This window comes from Xiphophorus maculatus, chromosome 21, assembly GCF_002775205.1.
Source record: "Xiphophorus maculatus strain JP 163 A chromosome 21, X_maculatus-5.0-male, whole genome shotgun sequence".
Classification (NCBI taxonomy): Eukaryota; Metazoa; Chordata; class Actinopteri; order Cyprinodontiformes; family Poeciliidae; genus Xiphophorus; species Xiphophorus maculatus.
The window spans coordinates 3,464,150-3,485,677 of record NC_036463.1 but is presented as its reverse complement, the minus strand read 5'-3'; the positions used below and the strand labels follow the sequence as shown (position 1 = coordinate 3,485,677).

General features: G+C 37.0%; 1 protein-coding gene across 2 annotated transcripts in view; it reads right to left on the bottom strand.

Moving 5' to 3' along the window:
• Nucleotides 1-21,528, bottom strand: part of cdh18 (cadherin 18) — a 121,343-nt gene that overhangs the window by 68,101 nt on the left and 31,714 nt on the right. For both annotated transcript variants that reach the window (XM_023326678.1, XM_005803633.2), the window contains 2 exons: nucleotides 18,134-18,661; nucleotides 514-808 (listed from right to left, as the gene is read on the bottom strand). In XM_023326678.1, the coding sequence (XP_023182446.1) occupies nucleotides 514-808; nucleotides 18,134-18,364 (526 nt within the window). In that variant the 5' untranslated portion in view covers nucleotides 18,365-18,661. The remainder of the gene's footprint in view (nucleotides 1-513; nucleotides 809-18,133; nucleotides 18,662-21,528) is intronic.

Here is a 21,528-nt window from a genome sequence, read left to right as displayed (position 1 = left end):
GAAGAGTGGCTGTCTTAGCAAAGGAGGCTAGAGGCTTTACATTCCTCTGTAGTGTGGGGGTACTCTACAGTGGTGATGGTGGAGGTACTATTGAGTGCTCATAAAGACCTGCCCACCCGAGAGGGAGAGAAAGAGAGAGAGATGAAAAAGCGGACTCGGGCTTAGAAAAGATCAAACATACTGGAGAAGATTGTCAAACCAAAATGCAGCACAGGGTAAATGTTTGATTGCACTTTTTCACATTAACACCATCTTTTCCACTGGGACATTTTACTCTGAGTAGTTTTAAATTATACACAGGGGTGAAAGCCAAGGGTCCTCCCTTGATATTTTCCCTTTTTACTGCAGAGCACAAATGTAATGATGGCATGAGTGTTACATAAAAAGTAGCAAATAAAACCACTCAAGTTCATTTCTGACCATCTTTTTCATTCTCTCTCTGACTTATTGCAATTGACAAGAGAGGGCAATCATGCTCTCTGTGGCTCCAGGTTATTAAGCTGCACTACTCACCCACTTCAGACATCTCGGGCACCGTAGCTACAAAGGGTCCATCTGGAAATTGAGGTGCATTGTCGTTGATGTCCTGGACTTTGATAATGAATTCCGACATCGGTTCCAGGGCCTCCTGCGTGTTGCGGTCCAAGGCTTGTGCATGCAGGACATAATGTCCTTTCCTCTCTCGATCCAGGCTCTTGGTGGCATGAATATCACCCGTCACCTCGTCGATGATAAATATAGACCCGGCTCCCTCTCCGCTCAGAATGTATCGGACGGATCCATCGCCTTTATCCGAGTTTGAGTGAAGCTGAATGGAAAGCAGACAAAGAAGAGGTTTTAGAATGCAGAGGACAAGATGTTCCTAAAACATTTAAATGTTCTTTTTTTTAAATCAATCACTCTCAACTGAAATGTTGCGACGGAAAATACAGCTTGTAAAAGTCTTCATACCCTTTTCACGTTTTAATGAGACAACCACAAGCCTCTATTTATTTCAGTAGGTTTTTAAACATAGACCAACAATATGTAGAGCATAATTGTAAAGTGGAAAAAAAATCACATGGGTTTCAAATCTTTCATAAATAAAATGTAAAAAGTATATCATGCATGTGCATTCAACGGTCCTGACTCATACCTTGTAGAATCAGGTTTTAGAGTAATTACAGAAGAACTCTTTATGCTGATGTCTCTACCAGCTTTGCACACGTCAAACCTTGAATTTATCTCCTTTCTTTCAAATCTCAGTCATATTCTATAGAAACCGTTTATTCACACACCTCTTTTAGTTCTATATCTGATTCCCAATGGATTTATGTCTGCATATTGAAAGGACCAACTTACAAGAGTTAGGTGTTTCCTTGAGCTTCAATCATTTGAACCAGGCATGATGGAGCATCTAAAACAAGAGGAACTCTGGGTAAAGAAACACTGATCTACAGTACACCATTATATTATAACTCTGGATGTACGTTTGGGGTTGTTGTTCAGCTGGAAGGTGAACTGTTACCCCAGACAATAGTTTTTTGCAGCCTCTACAGGTTTTCCATCCATCTTTCTATTGTTAGATAATGGATTGAAAAGAGCTCTAAACATTCAAGAAGTATAAACATTTTAGCCATGGACATTTAAAGCTACTTAGAATACAAAACATTTATAATTCTATTCACCACTTAGAAAAATTGGGAGAGCCATGGACATTTTCCTCCTCAGGAAAGAAACTAATGAAGAGAAAAAGGCTATGAGTTGCATCTCAATAAGTTGTACTTTATGTAGAAGCTCTGAACTCCATAGAGTAGGAGGCTTTACAGGATTAATTCACTGCATGGTGGTCTCTGGCCCACATTCCTCCCCTTTAAAAATCGGTCAAACATCAAACTCAGGCATCACATTATTCAATATACCTCTCTAAGGCGCTACTATGCCCAAGCATCCCTGTAGAACTGCATCTTTAGAGATTAAAGGTTTGAAGGAAATCCTTACAAGTGTTCCCTTTTTTCTCTAACCAGAACCCATAGGAATAAAGCAGAAGCTAAACCATTGGTTCAGCCATTATTGATACCAAGAGGATTAAGACTTTTATGCCAAAAGCTCAGCAGGGAAACAGTTTTACATTTTTCCAGTGAAGCTGAATTTCAAAATAAAGGTGGCATGCTCATACTATTAAATATAAGTACTTTATTAACTGAGTGAAATGGTGCAACAAAAAAATCACTGTTAATCAAACAACCTTTCGAACAATATATGAGTTAGACTGTCTATTGGTAAAATAAACAACCTACTGAAAGCTAGCTACAAATGCTAAATACCTGACAATCATCAGCTCCTGTGTTTTAATGGTACTTAGCAAAACCAATGGGGTAGAAAGCATAAACAATCAAACTTCTTACATTATTATAATCTATGTTAGGAACAGTTCAAGATGTGTGTTTTTTTTAGCAGTAATAATAATACAAGTTGCACTGATTCTTTTTTTTAATTGCACATTTTTGTTCAAAATATTACATTTTAACACTGCAATACCATGAAGTCTGTGTATTTCTTTCCTGTAACTGGGCCATCGCTAATGGTTACACAAACCCTTTAAGGGTAGCAAAAAAATAAACTCACTTAAAAGTTTAAGAGCTCCACATGCACAGAGAAAATCTGAAACTAAATCTAGATCTTGTTGATCTTCAGGTGATGGTGCTTACTATCTAGCCACTGTGCAGCCCCGCTGAGCAAGTGACTATTGTAAATTAGGACCAGTTAGACTAATTCCCTGAAATGCATAATGAAGCTGAACGGCTCTAAAAAAAGAAGACATTTCTGCATCAAACACGATTTTGTACAATGTTTTTATTATTTCATATAACCAGAAGACCAACTGTACAAATTAGCTATGTTGTTTTTAATTCTTATCCTAATATAGATGAATAAACAATATTGAAATTGAACTAGAGCCAACCTTTACATGTGATTGGTTTTATGACATTAGAGGAGCTAAAATGGCTGGAATACTATAACAAATGGAGACACACAAAGTTTGAACGTCTTTCATTTATCATGTCTCATATAATTTCATTCTGATAATTTCTTGATCTTTTTCAATAGTCGCTTCTGTAATCAGTACACTGTTCAAATTGGGACAATGTTTTAGAGTCCAGGATAGAAGGAAGGACAAGACAGTCTACTTTCACAGTAATCTAAATATAGAGGCTATCTATCATTATGAGGTACTGGTCCAGTGTGACAGTCTTAAAGAGACCACCCTGTTATAATGAAGCCTTGTGCAGGAGCTTTTCTGTTTAGCATTTCCTTAGCTTGACCTCTATCTGCTACTTTAGCTGCTAGTTTTATGACTACAAATATGGCTGCATAACATTAGAAAATTAGACAATGAAGATATTTTTTGAAATAAGTGTTATAACCATAAATTCAAAATTTCCCCACTGCTTTCTGTCCCATATTTTCCTTTTCAGGCATATCGGTAATCTATGTCCGGTTGGGAAATCTACTGCTGTGAAGCTCTATTTAACATTCCCTCATTGCAGCTGTATTATATTACTCAGCAATTACTCAATTTCAAGCAATCCTTTGCAATATTAATATTACACACATACAGCGATGTTGATATAGTTGCAACATATGGTGAGGCTCTCACACAGCAGCTTCACTCTTGCTACAGATGACTCATTATGCTTCTTTGAAGAAATACGTTTTCAATCGCACATGAAAATGGCTGCAATTATACAACCATGCATCTTTACAAAGCAGAAGTGGAGCCTCCTACACAACCAACACGATTGAAGTAAGTAGTTTCTGAATAGTAAGTCAACAATAAAACATGTCTTTTCCAGCAGCCATTGTACAATGAATACAGCAGTAGATTACATGTATCTAGATGTAATCTAGATGTAATCTAGATACATGGCCTGAGTCCATTTGGTGCACGTCAAGACCGGGAGCTGAACCCAGGAGTTTTCAATTCATTTTGTCCATTTCAAACAAAGAATGCAAATGTTCATTACGATAAAACCTGCAGCCGTGAGGTCCTGTCCAACTGGCTATCATAGCATCAGCATTAAAATGCAAGTTCATAACAATTACTAACAATTATTGCTCTGCAAATAGTACTCTGCTAAATTAATCTTGCAAACACTGATGATGTGATGATGTTATATTTATAATATATTGAGTGGCTTCAATGAATGCATGTAGTATAGATGGTTACAGAAAAAGGCAATGGATGGATGGATGGATTGATTAATGGATGGAATTGCAAATATAATTACAAACTATTTCCTTTTCTTTTTCTTACTTATCCAGACCTGTAAAAAACTTAAAATTCCTTCCTTTTCCATACATTCCCAAACTGTGTATAAAGACTGATAACTTCCTCTGCAGATCAATGTTGTGAAGGTTTCTCCTGGCTAATGAGTAAATTTAAAAAATACATATTAAAGTGCATCTAAGCGGATGTTTAATAACAGTCTAAATTCAATATCTATTTAAATGCTGACAGTGGGTATTTAACATGTCGAAAGGTCTGAGGGCCACTTCTAATCAAAACCTGAACTACTAAATAAATTTCCAATTAGAGAGCTGCTGTTTATTCTGGGCCTGACTCCTGATGAGCCGGCTGTCCTTTTCGTTGTAAATATCCAGCCTGTAATTAGATAAGGAGTCATAGATCCCAATGAATCAGGTATTTAATTAGAGGCTAGATATAACTAATAAAAAACACAACCTACAGAGTGTAAAGGAAAATGAATTGGACATTGTTTGCATACAGCAGCAGTGAGGGAGAATCCTATTACCCTCTTGCTTTGTTGGTGTACTCCAGCCTATGCATGCCTACTCTCTTTTGATTTATTGTCACTTTCGCAGAAAAATTCATGTTCCACTGCTAGCCTGAGTTGGATAATCAATTCCCAACTCTAAATTTATGATTTCAGGTCAAATAATTAGAGTTATTACTTAACAACAATCCAAATCCATATCTGCTAAAAGCATATATCCACTTCAGTTCAGCAGCAGCACTCCACCTCATAAATGTAATTTTGCCTTTAGACAGACTGCTAATTTAGCTATTGACTTCCTTTGCAAGAGTCAATAAATCATGAACCGCAAAATTCGAACCAATGATGCATTCACAGGCTATTGCCTTCCAAAATCTATTGGTGATAAAAGTGTCAACAGGTTGCATGCTATTACATAAATGTTACAGGCTTAACGTAAGGAAGTGCAGGCATTGTGAGGCATCTCCATGTGGCTTTGTTTACACTAGGAAAAGCTGGATTAGACTAAGATAAATAAATCAAGTTTAGAGGAGTCAAAGAAATTTATAGACAAATTCCATCAGGAATACAGTTTAGAGGAATTTTTCCAATCAACTTTTTTAAATGTACAAAGGCTTTGCATAACAACACACTCTGTCTAATTCAGAAATGCAAAGACGACATATCAACATAAACCTTAAAGAATTCCTACAAAGCACATCTAATCACTCAGCAGTGACAGGAGTAGAATTGTTATATTTTGAGGAATCTATGTTTTTATGTGCATTAATCAGAATTATGAAATAGTAAAACGTTTGGAGAAAAAACTAGCCGAAGCCCCTCTTTTCAGCATTTCTGTTGAGAAATTCTCTCAATCTTTGTTTCTCCTTTCACAGCAAATAAATCCTTACGTTTCAACAATAGCTAAGAGAATTTAGACATGTCCAATTTACTCAGAAAGCATTACATTTTATTAGGAATAGTGTGCTCTTGGAAATCTTAAAGCCAAAGGAAGCAGCATCCTATTATGAAAGACCAGCGCTGTTTACGACACCCTGTCAGCATGAAACACGTACTGCCTGCTGGAAGCTGCTGTGCTGCAGAACTGGTCATCAAACTGAGTGATCTGAGTCTAGTGGTTCTTCAAAATTACTTATTGCATGAAAAAAGTTATCAAAATTTGTTAAAATTCTGTTTCTGGTTTGTGTATTGGAGAAACTTGATCTAAATAAGTCACGTTTTTTCTGTTACTGAGTAAAATTAAGAGGCTGTAAAAAAACACAAGCATTTAAGTTGTTGACTAATTCAAATAATTGTTGAAGCATATTACTGCAATGTCTAAATGTAATAATTATATATTTCCTGGCATAAAGCTTTACCCCAATTAGAGTTCCTTTTGTTAAGCTACAAAGCTGAACTGATTCAAGTTTAACATACATCCGGACGAAATGCAGGACAGCGGGAGAGATGTGGAGTAAAAAACAATCTATGATAATGACGTTGAGAACCATACTGGTGAGAGCAGAGGCATCCCAGCTTTTATAATGAACTTGATATATAACCTCTGCCACCTTGTTGTGTTGTCATATCTCCACAAAGACTTTGAGAAATCCATTTCATCTATAGGGCATCAAAACAAGGGATTGTGTTTATCTCCCAGTCTCTATGGGCGACTTTATTAAAGACTAGTGGAATAGGTGACTGGTATGAGGCTGGCAGCTGGCAGGTGGAAATGCATTTCTGTGGAGATAAAAGTAATCAGCAGAGTCTGAGGTTCCAAGGCCACATGACAGAAAAAGAACACTCCAAGCTCAAACTAGCAGGCACAAAAGTTTTCATCGTCGCTTCTCTCCCACTCTCACAGTGAAGATTCAGCAAAGTCTTTGCCAACAACTAGACTTACATTGTTTGTATTCACAAGCTAATTGGTACTTACAGCCAAACCACTTACTGCCAGTGCCACTTGTCAGGTGCCTAAGTCAATTACAGGAAGGCAACAGATTTGAGGGAGAAATCAAACCCGACAGAAATCCGTGCGAATAATGTTACTTCTGCAAAACAAAGCGGTAATTCTGCTCATTTTGGTAATGAAAGTTAAGCTGGCTCTTAGGATCACAGCTGTACAGCCAATCAGTGGATGTCACATCTAATCACAACTGAGAGGTCAAAATGAAAAAATACAATTTCAGAGAGGAAGAATTAGAGTAATATATAATGACTGAATTGATTATTGTTGCTTGATATTGTTTCTAAACAAATCTAAACGTATATTACACTTTTTCCCTTTTTCAATCTTTTAAATATTTGTTGTCTTCATTAATCACATCTTTTATTATTAAAAAATAATAGGTCACACAAAAATATTCAATAGATGTTTTGCACAAAATTATTCTTAGATAATCAGATTTTATTCTGTCCAGTTCTGCCCTTTTTAATCTCCTTTCAGAATGACTTGAATCAACTTTAAATTCAGATAAACTGCTGCCGACCACGCCCCCAACTCAACATTTTCATTCACATTTGAAAATGGCTGCAAACTGATGTGCAACTATGCAGAAGTAGAGCCACCTGCACAACCAACAAGAAAGCAGCAAGTAGTTTCTGTAAGGTAAGTCACCAACTTTTCCAGCAGCCAATGAACAATGCATACAGCGATAAAACCAGCTGACCAAACATCCTGGAGCTCAGTTTGGGTTGCCAGGTGACGGGCAGGGGGGCTGAATTAATATTACCTGTTGATGATCCAGGTGTTTTAGTGACTTTCTGGATGAAATCAATAACAAAAGCGTGTGAATAGTCAAAAAAACAAAAGCTGTGACTGACCTCCACACACTGAGACAAATCAAATTTACTATATATAATCTATGGCTGGTATTATTGGAAAAGTGCAGAGATGAGAAACAAGCATGTCATGCTTCCTGTGTGAGCTCTCGCTCAAAAAGCACCAACACTAAAGCACATTTATTCTTATGCAGCACATTTAGACATGAACATGTAAATTTCCTCATACTTTGAAGGGCCTGGGTAATCCCCTCAAAGAACTCTTAGAGACAAGAGCCACAGCAGAGCCTGACGGTGCTGATATTTTCCTTTAAATCCTTAATTCAGAAATGTCAACGACTGTCTGATAAAGGGTATCCATATTTTATTGCATCTGAATACCAATAAATCAAATTCTAGTAATTGCTTGCCCTGTTAAGTGCGGTATTGCATATTAGATGTTCACACCAGGCCATTTTGGTTGTGTTGAATGTTTTACCAAAATGAAACATCTTTTTTCATTAGTCTTTCCAGTGTCTTCTTTGTATAATCTAAAACATTCCCATATGAGGCAACAGAAGAATGCATCTTTATTAGATTTCTACCTGACTGTAAAAGTTTAAGAAAAGCGATAACACACTTGATGTAAAGAGCCAGCCGCAAATTGTAGATATGAATTCTACCAACAGAATAATCACCGAGTCATTCAGTCTTTTCATCACTATAGGTTGAAATGGATTCCATTACAAAGAACCTCTGCAGTCCATCAATACCGTTATCTTGCTACCAGTAAATTCCAAAAACAGCACCACTTGTTATGAACATTCTCAGAAGGAAAAAAAAAAAAAACTGAGTGCAGCCGGTGCAGGCAGCGTCTACTCACAACCCTATTCAACAATAAAACATAACAGATAAAATTCTCTGTTTATGGACAAAGAGAGCCGGCTGCACATTTCCAGCATTTAATCTTACTTCAGACATAAGCACCATGCCAATTATGCTATTCCTGCCAATTTGTCTGCTGAACAAATATAAGGCTGAGTGGCCACCTGCCTCTGGAGCTATCAGCCAAAAGCTTTAGGAGTGGCAGCAATTCAAAGAGACACAGCAGCCATTTCAGGTGAAGTCAAGGAAATTACTTAGTCTGACTGAAAATTTTATTGGAATATGAAGAATAACTGTTTAAAAGAAACTCACTGCACATAATATAGTCTTTAGAATACAGCAGACTGGTGGAAAAATGCTCCATGGAGGATCATATAAATGTGTTTAGGTGCCATGCATACTGACTGTCATCTCTTTTATACTATTTCTGTTTTCAATCACCCTGGCTTTGTGCTTCCTATTGTACAGACCCTCATAATATACTGAATGTGAATTGTTGGACTGTTTTACTGGTGAATGTACTTTGTAATGACTTGGCTGAATTGTACAGATACTCATTGTGTGCGCCTGCCTTGGATTGTTTGCTTTGTGTTAATTTAAAGAGGCACTTCCTTTACTGTTGGAATATCCATGTCCAGTTGCTAGAAAATGTGATGGGGAAAAAAAGAGAGAACTAGAATATTATGCAGCAAAAAAATGCAGGTGAAAGCAGAATCTGAGATGAAAAAGAAGTCACATTACATTGGCCATGCTTTTCCTAATCAAACCTGTATTGATTTCCAATCGATTTTGCAACAGTTATACCCACAGAGATCCTCGACTTCATGTTTGTTTCATGATCCAATTAGGGTTACAATCCTGAGCAACATTTAAGGTGGATCAAGCCAATATTTCTAACTTGTTTAGAGTTAAACATTAATACGTTCCTCCCACATTAAGTCTACTTGGAAAAGGTGGGGATTTTGTCTCGTATATGGAGCATTTTAAAGGCTTCCAGTCAAATTTCACCTTAATTTACCACAATAAAGAAGAAACATGCATTTTTTATTTAGAATGACAGTCACAGTCTATTTATTATTTATAATTTTAGGCTTCTAGACACAAGAAAGACTTCCTGAAGTTCCAACGAAGCATCAGAATGGATTGGAAAAGATAATTAAATAATAGTGAAGTATTTCAGAAACTGATGATTTTTACTCAACCATCTCTCAGGTTTACAGAAGAGAGTCTAAAAATGCTCTGAGTGGTCAGAGGTCAGGGAGTAGACTAGCTTGAGGTTACAGAAGGGCTACATTAGCTCAATTACCTGCCCATCATAACAAAGGTATGCTTAGTACTATCTATGAATGCACAATACACAGTTCACATGTTCACAATACACAGGCTGAAACATTAACAAATCCATTATATGCACAATTTCTGCTCATGATTTCCATGAGTTATTGATTAAACATGTCAGATTTTCAAAGGAGATGCCCCAAACACTGATTAAAGTTGTCAGTGTTAAAAACTAGACATCACTACCAAGAGAATGATGCAATAGGATAACATGTAAGTACATTATCTTTGCACAACTACATAATTTCAACTTTGGTCTGAAAAATTTGCTGCAAGACTTTATTCAAAATAAACATTACTATTACCCACCTACCCTACAGGTTTGTTTATTGCAGTTTTGCAAATCTTTAGACACATAATCTGAACGTCTCTTTAAAACTGTTGTGTCTAGAATTGAAAAGTTAAGAGTGGAAATCTTGGTCTGAAGCATGTATTCCAGCAACATACGCTGGGGCAAGTAGCAGAAGAGAGGGAGAAATAAAAAGATGACTGAACATCCAACCTGATGTGATGATCCATTTCTTGGCTTCTCGTTTTAAAGGGGAGGGTTTGTTGTTGATTAAATCCAGGCTCCCATACTTAACTCAAGGGGACTTAATCTATTTCTTTCTTATGTGGGTGTGCTTGATTGACTGATTATCACCACCTTTTGGCCATACTCCCTTCCAATCAACTCCTGTGAGCTCCCCCTTCTCTTTGATTGATTTGCAACAGTCACAGCGAGCCCTGATGACGGAGCGCCTGCCTAATGACCATACATCAAGAGGTAGTGATGAGGGGCGTGCTGAAGACACGCCGTTAATGCACATCGCGCCGATCCGCCCTAACAGTTGTCCTCTATTTTGACATCTGAGAGGAAAAATTGAAATGAGTTGCTGTTTTCCTAACAGGGAGGATTGTTATATTTACTTATGCTAATGAGATGCTCTGAGTCCTGGGAGCAACTTGGTAACTGCTGCTGAAGTTTAGCATATTGTAAAAATCAAACTGTCAGATTTGCATCATACGTTGTTACCTCATGCGAAGTCATTGAGGCAAAGAGAAATTGTCTTAACTGCAAAACTGGAGCTTGTTTTTCTGTTGCACATAAAAAAACAGAGGAAATCACTTTTGAAGTTATACATTATAATTTGTAATGTGTAACACTCAGTGGAGTCTTACACTAAATCAAAGATATAGCCTAAATTAACATTATTTGGTTTTGAATCAAGCATGTCAAGCATTAACATAATTATTTTTGCGTTTCCTTTTCAGTATTTTTGTAAAAATCCTAGTATTTACAAAATACTAGGATTTAATTTTGTCTTGAAACAAGACAAAATTAACTTACAATGAACTTTTTTGCTTGTTTTAAATCATTGATATTGATGAAAAAGTACTTGATCCATTGACAGATTATTTTGTATATAATATGGGGAAAAGGTCTTGATATGAGTTAAAAATTCTGCCAGTGGAATTTCACCAATATTAACAATTTAAAACAAACTCCTATTTTAAGTCAATTTTGTCTTTTTTCAAGTATACTAAGATATTTACATTGGAAATTAAACCAAAATGAATTGGTAAGATTTGTGTTTTTGCGGTGCTGTGTTGCATTTATATCCTTTTTGTATTTCGATTTCCCTCTTTCTGTTTTAAGTCTGTGTCTAAGCCAAAGCCAGAAAAATTGAAACAAACAGTCCAACACCTCGGCTAAGCTCTCTGGAACCTGGAGGGGTTGGCAAACTTCATAATATTTAAGGCTTCAGAAAAATCACAGACTGAGATCAAGGAGCAAAATACAAGGAAAAATAGGCAGAGAAAAATAAAAGCATGCTTAAAAGTGCAGAAGCAGTGACCTCAAGCAATGAGAAATATCGACTCAAAAGAGAATACATGCACCAAAAGAATGACAGTTATGAGTCATCATTCTTCTGAAACCTTTAGCTGAAGTATTTTAGGCTAAATTACCACTTAGGAAACCCACACTTTTAGTTTGAATAGCAATGCTTGGTACCAGAGAAGACAAAAAGGTTGTTTGAAGACTTTTAGAAAAGACGTACAGCGACATGACACTGGCTAATGGCTAACAACTCAAGTACTGATGCTGAAGTTGGCATTTGATTTTCATACTTACAATTAAAAATAAAACTGAGCACAATGCATACAAATTCTTTCAAATTCATTCGTGATGACTTAAACCAATATTTTATTGCTGTAAATACAAAGAAGGACAATCCTGTTTTCTGGTTTAGCCTGTAGTCATAGCAAAAAAGTGTGCATGGAATAAGCAGCTTTTATTTCGCCAAAAGGATTTTCAGAAAAATAAATGCAGATGAAATCTGTGAAGTGAAAGAAATATGGGTGAGTAGACAAACGAATTCACGCATGGATGGAAAATTCAGACAATGTAACTGTAATACAGACTAGGAATGTATATTTTTCATACCCATGCAGACTTAGGAAAGAGCTTAAATCTTGTCATTGTTCAATTTTCTTGTTACAATTCAGCACATGAATAAAACGTGCTGATCAAAGCATATGGAGGTTTTTCTTTGCATGAACAGATTTTCTTATGGTAATTTCCATAAAAATGTGAAGAGTAATATTTAATTTTATCAGGGCGGGCTAATAATTCTGACCTTACATGTATACAGAGGACATCCACCTGTTCGTGGTTCAATATTCACAGATTTGCATATACACACATTTCTCTGTGGAATGGAAATCAAAAATGATTCAAAGAAACAAAGAAAATGCATCTTGGGAAGCTAAAATACCGAGGCAAAATACTACTTGACGTTTGCGAAGCAGTCCATCCAGAAGTGCCATTTATTTTCTCTGGTGTTGACTGGTGGTACCTCAAGGGGAGAAATAAGGAAGGCTATAGATATTAGTTTCTGCAGTAGTGCTAAGATGGTTTCCAATGTGTGTATTAATGCATATCAAAATATATTTGGTGTAAATTACATTTACACCAAATATACATTATTTACATGTGTTGTAAATAATTACACCAAATATTTACACATGTTGTTAATGATATTTGGAATAAAGTACTTCTATTCTATTCTATTCTATTCTATTCTATTCTATTCTAAAACTATTAAAATAGGAAGTGATGAGCATTCATTAGGGGGTCTCAAAGGTTTACAGATTATGGTTTACTGTAATCAGGTTATCTTTGCTTGATATGAAAATCTGTTTGATGACCTAAAGCACGAGTGTGATAAAAAAGCAAAAACAGAACAAATGTGTAAGGAAGCATATACTTGTTGCAGCAGCGTGTTGTTAATTTTAACTTTCTCGTTGCAACCTTTAAATTCCACTCTCAAGTCTTAAGGTCATTGAAAGTTTCTGTGTATGTTTTATATGTTTTCCTATTCCATCCATGTTGTTAATGTTAATGTTATTGTGGTGCAGGTTGTGAATTGTTCCTTGTTATTACATGTCACACTTCCAAACAGTCCAATTTGCAGGGACTTGTTGCATGCATTGCGAATTCTCACAGAGAAGCACATGACTTTTCCCTCCTATTGTTGAGATCTTACTACACACCCACACACCCCACACTGTTGCCTGATTCTGTCACAGAGCAACCCATTTTCAGATGCGTGAATAAAACATTTAGGCACCTTTCTTCAAAACTGTGGGTTTGTTATGCAAATGAACACAACATAAGACAAGGAGCATTACTCCATGTCCGAACTGAAGAACCCATTCTGTCATATATCATATAGCTTACTGTCTTGTTCAGTAGCAGAAAGATATCCAGTGATTTCTCAATGTTTTCTGCCCAACAGTCAAGTTCCTTTTCTCCAAACATTCAACCTCATCCTGCTGCCAGTTCACAGCAGACGCTTCGCTGCAGCACACCGTCTTCCAGGGTATGGGTATTTGCATCATCCAAAATTACCATCCAATCTGTTCTCTGACTACTTCAAAGCGGCATGCTGAGCTGATTGACACAGAGACATTCATACCTCCCATTGGGAGAATGGGTTGTCTGCTGTCTGGTATCTGGACAAGTCCTGTCCTTTACTGAGCATTTGCGTCTCACTCATGCACGAAGCTGTCATTTCCCCAATGCGTCAGCCCACCAGAAAGGTGTCACAAGGGATTAGGAGAAGCCTAAGGGGGATTAAAGTGTTCTTGACAGACTGGCCGCTTCACTTGTTCCAAAACTTTATTTGTATTTTTGTTTGTGGGAAAGTATTGGCAGAAAAGACCTTTTCTTGCAAGTAAATAGGATGTGACACAAAGGCCAGCTTTTATCCACTCTTCAAAACAGGAAAGAGAAGAGAGCATCACACACAAGGACAGCAAATGTTGTGATAGGCTGAAATGGTGACAAGAAAATAGATATTTGCTTAAATGTGACCATATCTACAGCAAAGATGATGAAATCAACTGGAACTGTCACAAAGAGGATCATAAATGACCAAAGACCAGATCTAATAAGGAGGATCTTAAGGGAGGGTAAAGAAAAACTGCTAATACCTTCTATTGACTCTAACAAAAAGCCAAATCGTGTGGTTACCAATTCTCTTAAACTGCTCTTAGTTATTATCGACATGCTCTGTTGTACCTAAAAGTATTGCAAGTAGTAAATTCTTCTCTTGACACAGATCAGTTCCCACTGAACTTCAAAAATGCAAAAATCAAACCTAAAGCTTCACTAATAAGTAATTATCATATCTTAAATAACATTTTTGCCAAAGATTATTGGAAAGGCAAATGATCTTTGGCTTTAACCCACAACAGCACTGAGGCTCCATTGGTAAAAGAAGTGAATGACATAAGTCACGACAGCAAAGGATCTGGTATGACTAGATCTTGGTTCAGATCTTTCCCAGAAGACTAAATAATCTGGGTGAACATTGACATGCGGGGTTCCTCATGGCTCCATTGTCGTGTTAATTTTATTCAATGTCTATATTCTTGCTCTTGTTCTGATTATGAAGTTTTACAGTATCTTTTGGTACATGGGTGCTGATGATGCAAAAGTTTATATTTCTGTGTCATCACATATCATGGCCGCTCATCCCACTCGCTGAGTCAAAACATTAAAATCAATATTTTCAACATCCATTGTAAGTCAAATACTAAACCATTAATTTTTTAAACATAAGATAGAACTGAACACAACAGAACTTAAAAACAAGTTGGTTTTTGTTAAGTAAATTATGTCCCTGCAATGATGTGTTTATTTATCAGGCAGCTCTATTTAATATACTACATTTAAACAAAAAGTGTGCCAATAAAGCTCGGGTATTTGATAAGACTGGCATTTTCCCCACTGGATAACTGTACTTAAAATAAATTAGGGTTTTTCTAAATGTTTCAGAGTGAGATTATGTTGCAAAAGAAGATTATTCCATATCTTTGGGCTTTTCACACAACTTTACATATAATTATCGATAGCGTTATGCCTCCTATTTCCAATTTCCATTTCATACATTATAATGTGATTGTTTTCACTTTATGCCTCGGCACCTCTTTAATTTGTTATCCACATTTTACCTCTTATCACCAAGTTTCTCCTATACTTTCCAACTTTTGATGAGCCAATTATCGTCAAAGGGGCAGTTTGCGATTTCCCTGCAGTCGAGCCGTTCATTTGCCTCTCGCTAATGTCCAGAGTTTTTAATCAAGCAAAGAGACGACGAAGAAAAAAAAAATACAGTGTGGGCCATGCAGAGTGTATTAATCCTCCTCCTCCTCCCTCTCTGCTATTTTCATCTAATTAAGGGTCATTCTGTCTCCTGGACACATTAGGACACTGCACACCCATCTCAACCCACATAATTAAATGTTTCTTTGTGCTTGCCATCTGGAGACCTCATCTCTTTAAACATGCATGTCAAATTGATTTCCTAATAATGTTTATATTTCTTTTCACCGCTTTGTTATCATCCAGGCTTAGCTGTTTATGTTTATTTTGCTTTCATCAGCAGCACGCACGCAGCCATACACACATAACACACTTGGAACAACAGAACCCTTGAGGTAGTTTGCAGCACCAGCACAAAACAACCAGCAAAGCTGACATAATGAAGTTCAAAGCAGCCCAACAATTTAATGTATAAATAATTGCATATTTATGCAGTCAGGGCATCGCTAAGCTGGCACTTTGAATATGCTGCGAACATCCTCGTTGTTGCTTTCACTGAGGACACAACGCCTGCTCAGTTGTTTTTTGACGTGGAAGATTTCATGGTTCATTTTTGCATCAAAGACTGGCAGATTATCCATGTTTCAACAGTAAACAACATTTCTCTGTCAGCCCAACGAGGCGATATGCGATTAAATCCCCAGGTTGATTCAATAAGCACACATCTGAGGCACAAAGTGATGTTTGCTGTTCTTTTCCAGGACCCATGTCCAAGCGTATCATCGTCTCCTTCTCCCCTTCTCTCTCTCTTTTTTGCTATCAAATGATAGTTAAAATACAGACATATGTGTAGCCAGAGAAGCGTTGAGCACTTCTCATTCTTTTTTCTGTGAGTGCAGTTGAGGATTACTCTGTGCCTGAGTGCCTAGAATAATGATCACTGCAGCAGAGAACCACATTTTCACATTCCAGGAGATAAGGGGTAGGCAATCTGCAAGCAGAGGATTTACCCGGCTCCCTGTGGCTTATTGTGAAGCTAACAGAAAAGTCACCACCAACAGCCAATAACTGGTCTTCAATGTACCATGCACCAGCAGGAAGCCGTCTCAGTACTCATATTTTTTGGACCCAAAGGAGTATAAGTCACTCTGAAAATGGCTCTGAAAGTATAAGCAGTGCCTTGCAAAAGTATTTTTATCCCTTGACCTTTTTTTCCACAATGCAGGTAAAAACATGATACATGGCTTCCAAAATGTTTCACAAATAAAGACCTAAAAAAGGTGTGGCCCATTTTCTTCTACTCTGATGCCCATAAACAAAATCGAGAAATCACCTAGTTTGTAGAGGTTTGCACAATATATTACACACAAGAGTGAAATTGCAAGGATAGCAGTGGATGCCTGCCTCTCACAGGAGCTGTGTTTCCATTACAAACGGGCAAAATGTTGGTGATATTCCGCTAATGTCAAAAATACACAATTTCACAATTGTGATGTTTCTGTTAAATTTAGAATCACAACTGAAATCACACATGAAAAGGTCTGCTCTAGCAACAAGTCAACAATCAGCTTGCTGTGCCGTCATCCTCCTACCACTTTATGTGATCTTTTTATTTTTTCTGTCAGTAGTAACATCTGGTTGTTGATCACGTGAATCAAAATGTGACGGAAAAACAGTGTTTCCTCTGCAGTTTTGCGAAATACACTAATTTTGATACAACTGAAAAACCAATGCAAAAACTTGATAAAAAATTTTCTAAATTGCTGTGATTCCATTAAGAATCACATTTAAAGCAACTGGAAATGCAGCTACTGATAGTTGACAAGATGTGTTGGCTGCACAAATTATAAATGCAGGGTGGAGGAAAATTTTGATTTGTTGTGATTGGTTATCAATCGCATCTTAACTCTGGATGTTATCAATCTTGTTTTTACTGAAAAACAGCAAAGTTGGCCAAGTCATAGCGGTTAACATACCTTCCACATCCTGTTAAGTCTAGAAGTCTCCACTGAATGTTTTTTTAAATACCAAAGCTGTGTGTAGGTTCATCCCTGGTTTACATATTGGATCTAAGTCTCAGATCAGACCTCGGTTCAATTTGGAGTCTAAGACAAGATTTTAAAGCTGATCTTTATCAAAACAAAATCTCTTCATCCAATCTGACTGAGTTTGAGGTAGTTTGCAAGGAGGAATGTGCAAAGAGGTTCAAACACACTCTAATGCCACTAATGTTTTTGCTTCTAATTCACAATTATGCTTCAGTTTGTTGGTCAGTCACATAAATTCATATACAGTATATTAAAGTTTGTGGTTTTAACAACAGAAAACATGGTGTGAGAAGCAGCTTTAGTTTCATGGTCTAATCTTAGTTTCTTTCCTTCAACAGAGCAAATGATTCAGTTACCTGAAAACTGGCTTGATAAGGAAAGCCATTTTCAGAATTAATGCATTTTGAATAGCTAGATTTGCAAAGTGACAGAGACACTAGGGTGTGCTTCTTAAGAACTCAGAATAAAACATTTTATGAACATTTTCAGAAAAGAACCATTAGACTACAAGAAATATCTTTCAAAAAAAAAAAAAAACGCTCATACCTAACACCCAAATCACAAGACAACAAAAGCTTGCATAATGCTGACATGATAATCTAAAACAACAGAACAGCTTGTTCTGGTTGTAACCCATTTCTCAATAAACAAGAGGAGCGAGAAAAATGCCAAATAAGCTGTTCCAAATGCAGGCTCCATGGGCTGGAAATAATTCATTTTTACACTCTGAATCTGTTCAGTGACACTCCTACCTTTCCCACATACTGCGCATCCGGTCCTATGTGTTCTTCTAAAACAAAGAATTGGTTCCAGATCCAGCCACGCTTGGGTCTGTGGTGCACCTCTGTCTCCCCGCTGGCCAATTTGGTCTGGTTCTTGGAGGGCACTTTGGTAGGGACGTGATGGCCCACCCCAGAGCACCTCTGGATGAAGTAGAGGCAAACCAAGAAGGGACAGAGGCAAGAGGTGGTGGGTATCCTCATGGTGGCGCTGCGCTGTGCAACTGTATTCCTTTACTCCCAGGCGGCGAGGTCCTCCCACCACTGCCGCAGCAGCCACCTCCAACAGCCACCGCTGCAGTGGTCCAGAGAAAACGACAGTTTAAATCCAAACTACAGAAACTATCTTCCAAGGGGATCCTCTAAGGTTCATGGTCCAAAGCCAAGGTACATTTACATTATGGAATTTCCCAGACTCTGATCGACTTTTCAAAGGAACGCCAACTTCTGGGTAGTTCTCCCTAAGAGAAGGGGTTATTCCAGGAGGCCATTCTGGATGTCCTGAAAGAGAAAACAGAGGAAACACAGATGAATTTGATGGATATTAGAGTCTAAATGTCCGCTAATTCCTCCAATTAAACTGCGGCTCATAAATCCTTCTAGACGAGGACACACACGTCAAGCTGTCTGACTGTGAGAACACACAAAGGGAACCAGAAATCCTGCTGCATTATCTCAGATGTTTCTTTCATTACACACATGATGGAAATATCTTCTGACATAAAGAGTAGCACTGTTATTAAGAAGGTTGTCTCAGCCTATACTGTCAGAGGTCTGCTTGGTCACTGATATCGCCTGATGAAATCGAGATCATGAATCACAACCATGAAGCATTGGGAATGTGCCTCAAAGCCTGACTTGACTTTATTAAAAGTAACTCCATGTGTTTTGATTTGGACATTTTAACAAGAAAAATTAGTGTGTATCTGATGCACAGTGAGTAATACATATGTAAGTTTTTACAAATTGGCTGTTAGTGTTTCATATTAAAACTGCAAACCTTTAAGTAGGATATTATATGAGTAGTGAGTGAAAGGAAAGTGCTGATCCGTTTTTAACTTTTTTTATGTTTTTACCAATAAGAATTCAAGAGTTGGCATTTATGTTCAACCGCTTTGAGTTAATATTCTGTAGCACCTTCATTCTCTGCAAATACTCTCTTCTTGGGTATGTCTGCCAACACTATGAGACTATAAACCTGACCCATAATTACATGCAAACATTTAAATCTCAAATACAATGGATGGAGAGTGTCTGGGAAAAAAATCTGTCTTCAGGTTTGCCAAAATTTTGCAGTAAATTTAAGTACAGACTTTAACTCGACCATTCTCACACATGAATATGCTTTGACTTAAACCAATCCATTATTATTCCATTATATAACATTTTATGGTCTAATTTTAAGCCTTTTTCAGCCTCTAACAGATGTTCTCCCAGCCCCACATGATGACACCGCCACCACTGTGGGGATAGTGTGTTAAAGACTAGCTAAAGTTACTGTGGGCCTCTTGATTGCTTCTTTCATTACTGCTTTACTTGCCCAGTCTATCAGTTTAAGTGGACAGCCATGTCTTGATTGGTTTGCAGAGGGGATGTAACAATTACTTAAATTATGATTAATGGTTTATTAGCTTAAAATTAGTTCCTTTTGATTAACTATAGTGACATTTAGACCTTCTGTCAGTGTGGTAGTGACCAACAGTGCCCTCTGTGGAGCACTGTTGGTCATCTTTAAGTGGAGCCAGTTGATATAGAAACAAAGACGGCAGCGTCATACCAGAACAGGAATGAGAAACGATCCCAACAGAGTCTGATGTGGGATAAAAATGCTCTTTTTGCTTCTGTTATTAAATATAAACATCTGACAAGCTCCTTCAGTTTCACATGAATACAGCTGACTCAAGAAATTACGATGTATTGATGTGGGGTTTTTTTATTCTGCATATTATGAAAAGTTTTACTCTTTGTGTTATCGAAACACAATCATAATAAAAGATAAAAGTCAGGTTTTCTCATTTAATCATTAGTCGATCGATAAGTTTAAGCAACTTTAGATTAAAAAATAATCCATAACTTGCATCCCTGATTGTAGTTGAGCCAGTGTATTTCTATTTTGGGATGACAGAATGGTGCTTTGGTCACTTCAGAAAGCAGTTAGTTGCATTTAATTTTATTTAGGGGTATCAGAATAAAAGGAGTCCAGTACTAGTGCTGGTCACATAAAATTTCTGTTAAAAGCATTTAAAAATCATCTTTACCTTCAACTTCACAATTATTCACTACGTTGTTTTAATATAAGAAACATTCTAGGAGTATAAAAAGTTTAGATAGTTAGTCCATGTATGATTGAAATTGACTCTATCGCTATGAAGACATGCATCGAATCTCTCAAATGTGATTGAAAAAAAGCTTATCTTCAAATGTCGACAGTAGCAAAAAAAAAGGAAATTTCTAAAGACTAATGAGAAGAATAATTGAAATTCCATCTTAGTGAGCATTTAGGACAAGTTCTGTCAGCCACTGCAAAGAATGTGGATAACAAGTCCACCAGAAAGCATCAGTGAGTAAATTGTCTGTTCTTGGATTGGATTTGAAAGGTAGATGTGCTATGGTGGTGTTGCTGATGCATAAAGTCAGTCTGTTTCTTGTAGAAAAGAATGAATCATTTGACATTGCTGTTCTGTAGTGTCATTCAACTCAAAGATTCAGCAGAAAAATAAGATTTTAGACAAAAAACTGCTCACTTTGAGTCAGGGAATCTGTAAGCTTTTTCCATTATCTCTTGGTATAAATAGAAGGTATAACACACTACAAATACCATCAATTTCATTATCTAAAGATTGATTCATAAAATATTAGCCTGAAAATTTCAATGACAAAACAGAAACTGAAATTTAACTTGAATATGAGGACATCATTAATAAAAGTTAAAACTTAAATCAAACCGTTTTCACAAATACCACTCTGCACTGAAATGTAACTTTTTTAACACTACTTTGTTAAATTTAGTTTAAGTCGAAACCTTCATAGTTTTAGTGTTGCATCATAATAACCTCTGCAGAAAAAAATGGCTCGTGTACAAAATATATATAATCAGCAGTATTAAAACCTCTCTAATCCTCACAGAAACACCTCTTAGTTCCCAGCCTGCTCCTTCCTGAGGTGCTAAAAAGATGGTTGATCAGAGCGTTTGAAGATTTACAGAAAAGAACCTAAACACAAAAGAGGAGGGCTGACTGAGACTTATCCAAAGGATTATGTGACAGCCATGGCAGAGGAACAGAGGAACTGCTCTACCTACAGTGATTCTTCTGCTAGGTAAAGCTTGTAGTTTGATGTAGAACTCATCTCAGCAAAATTTGGCATGA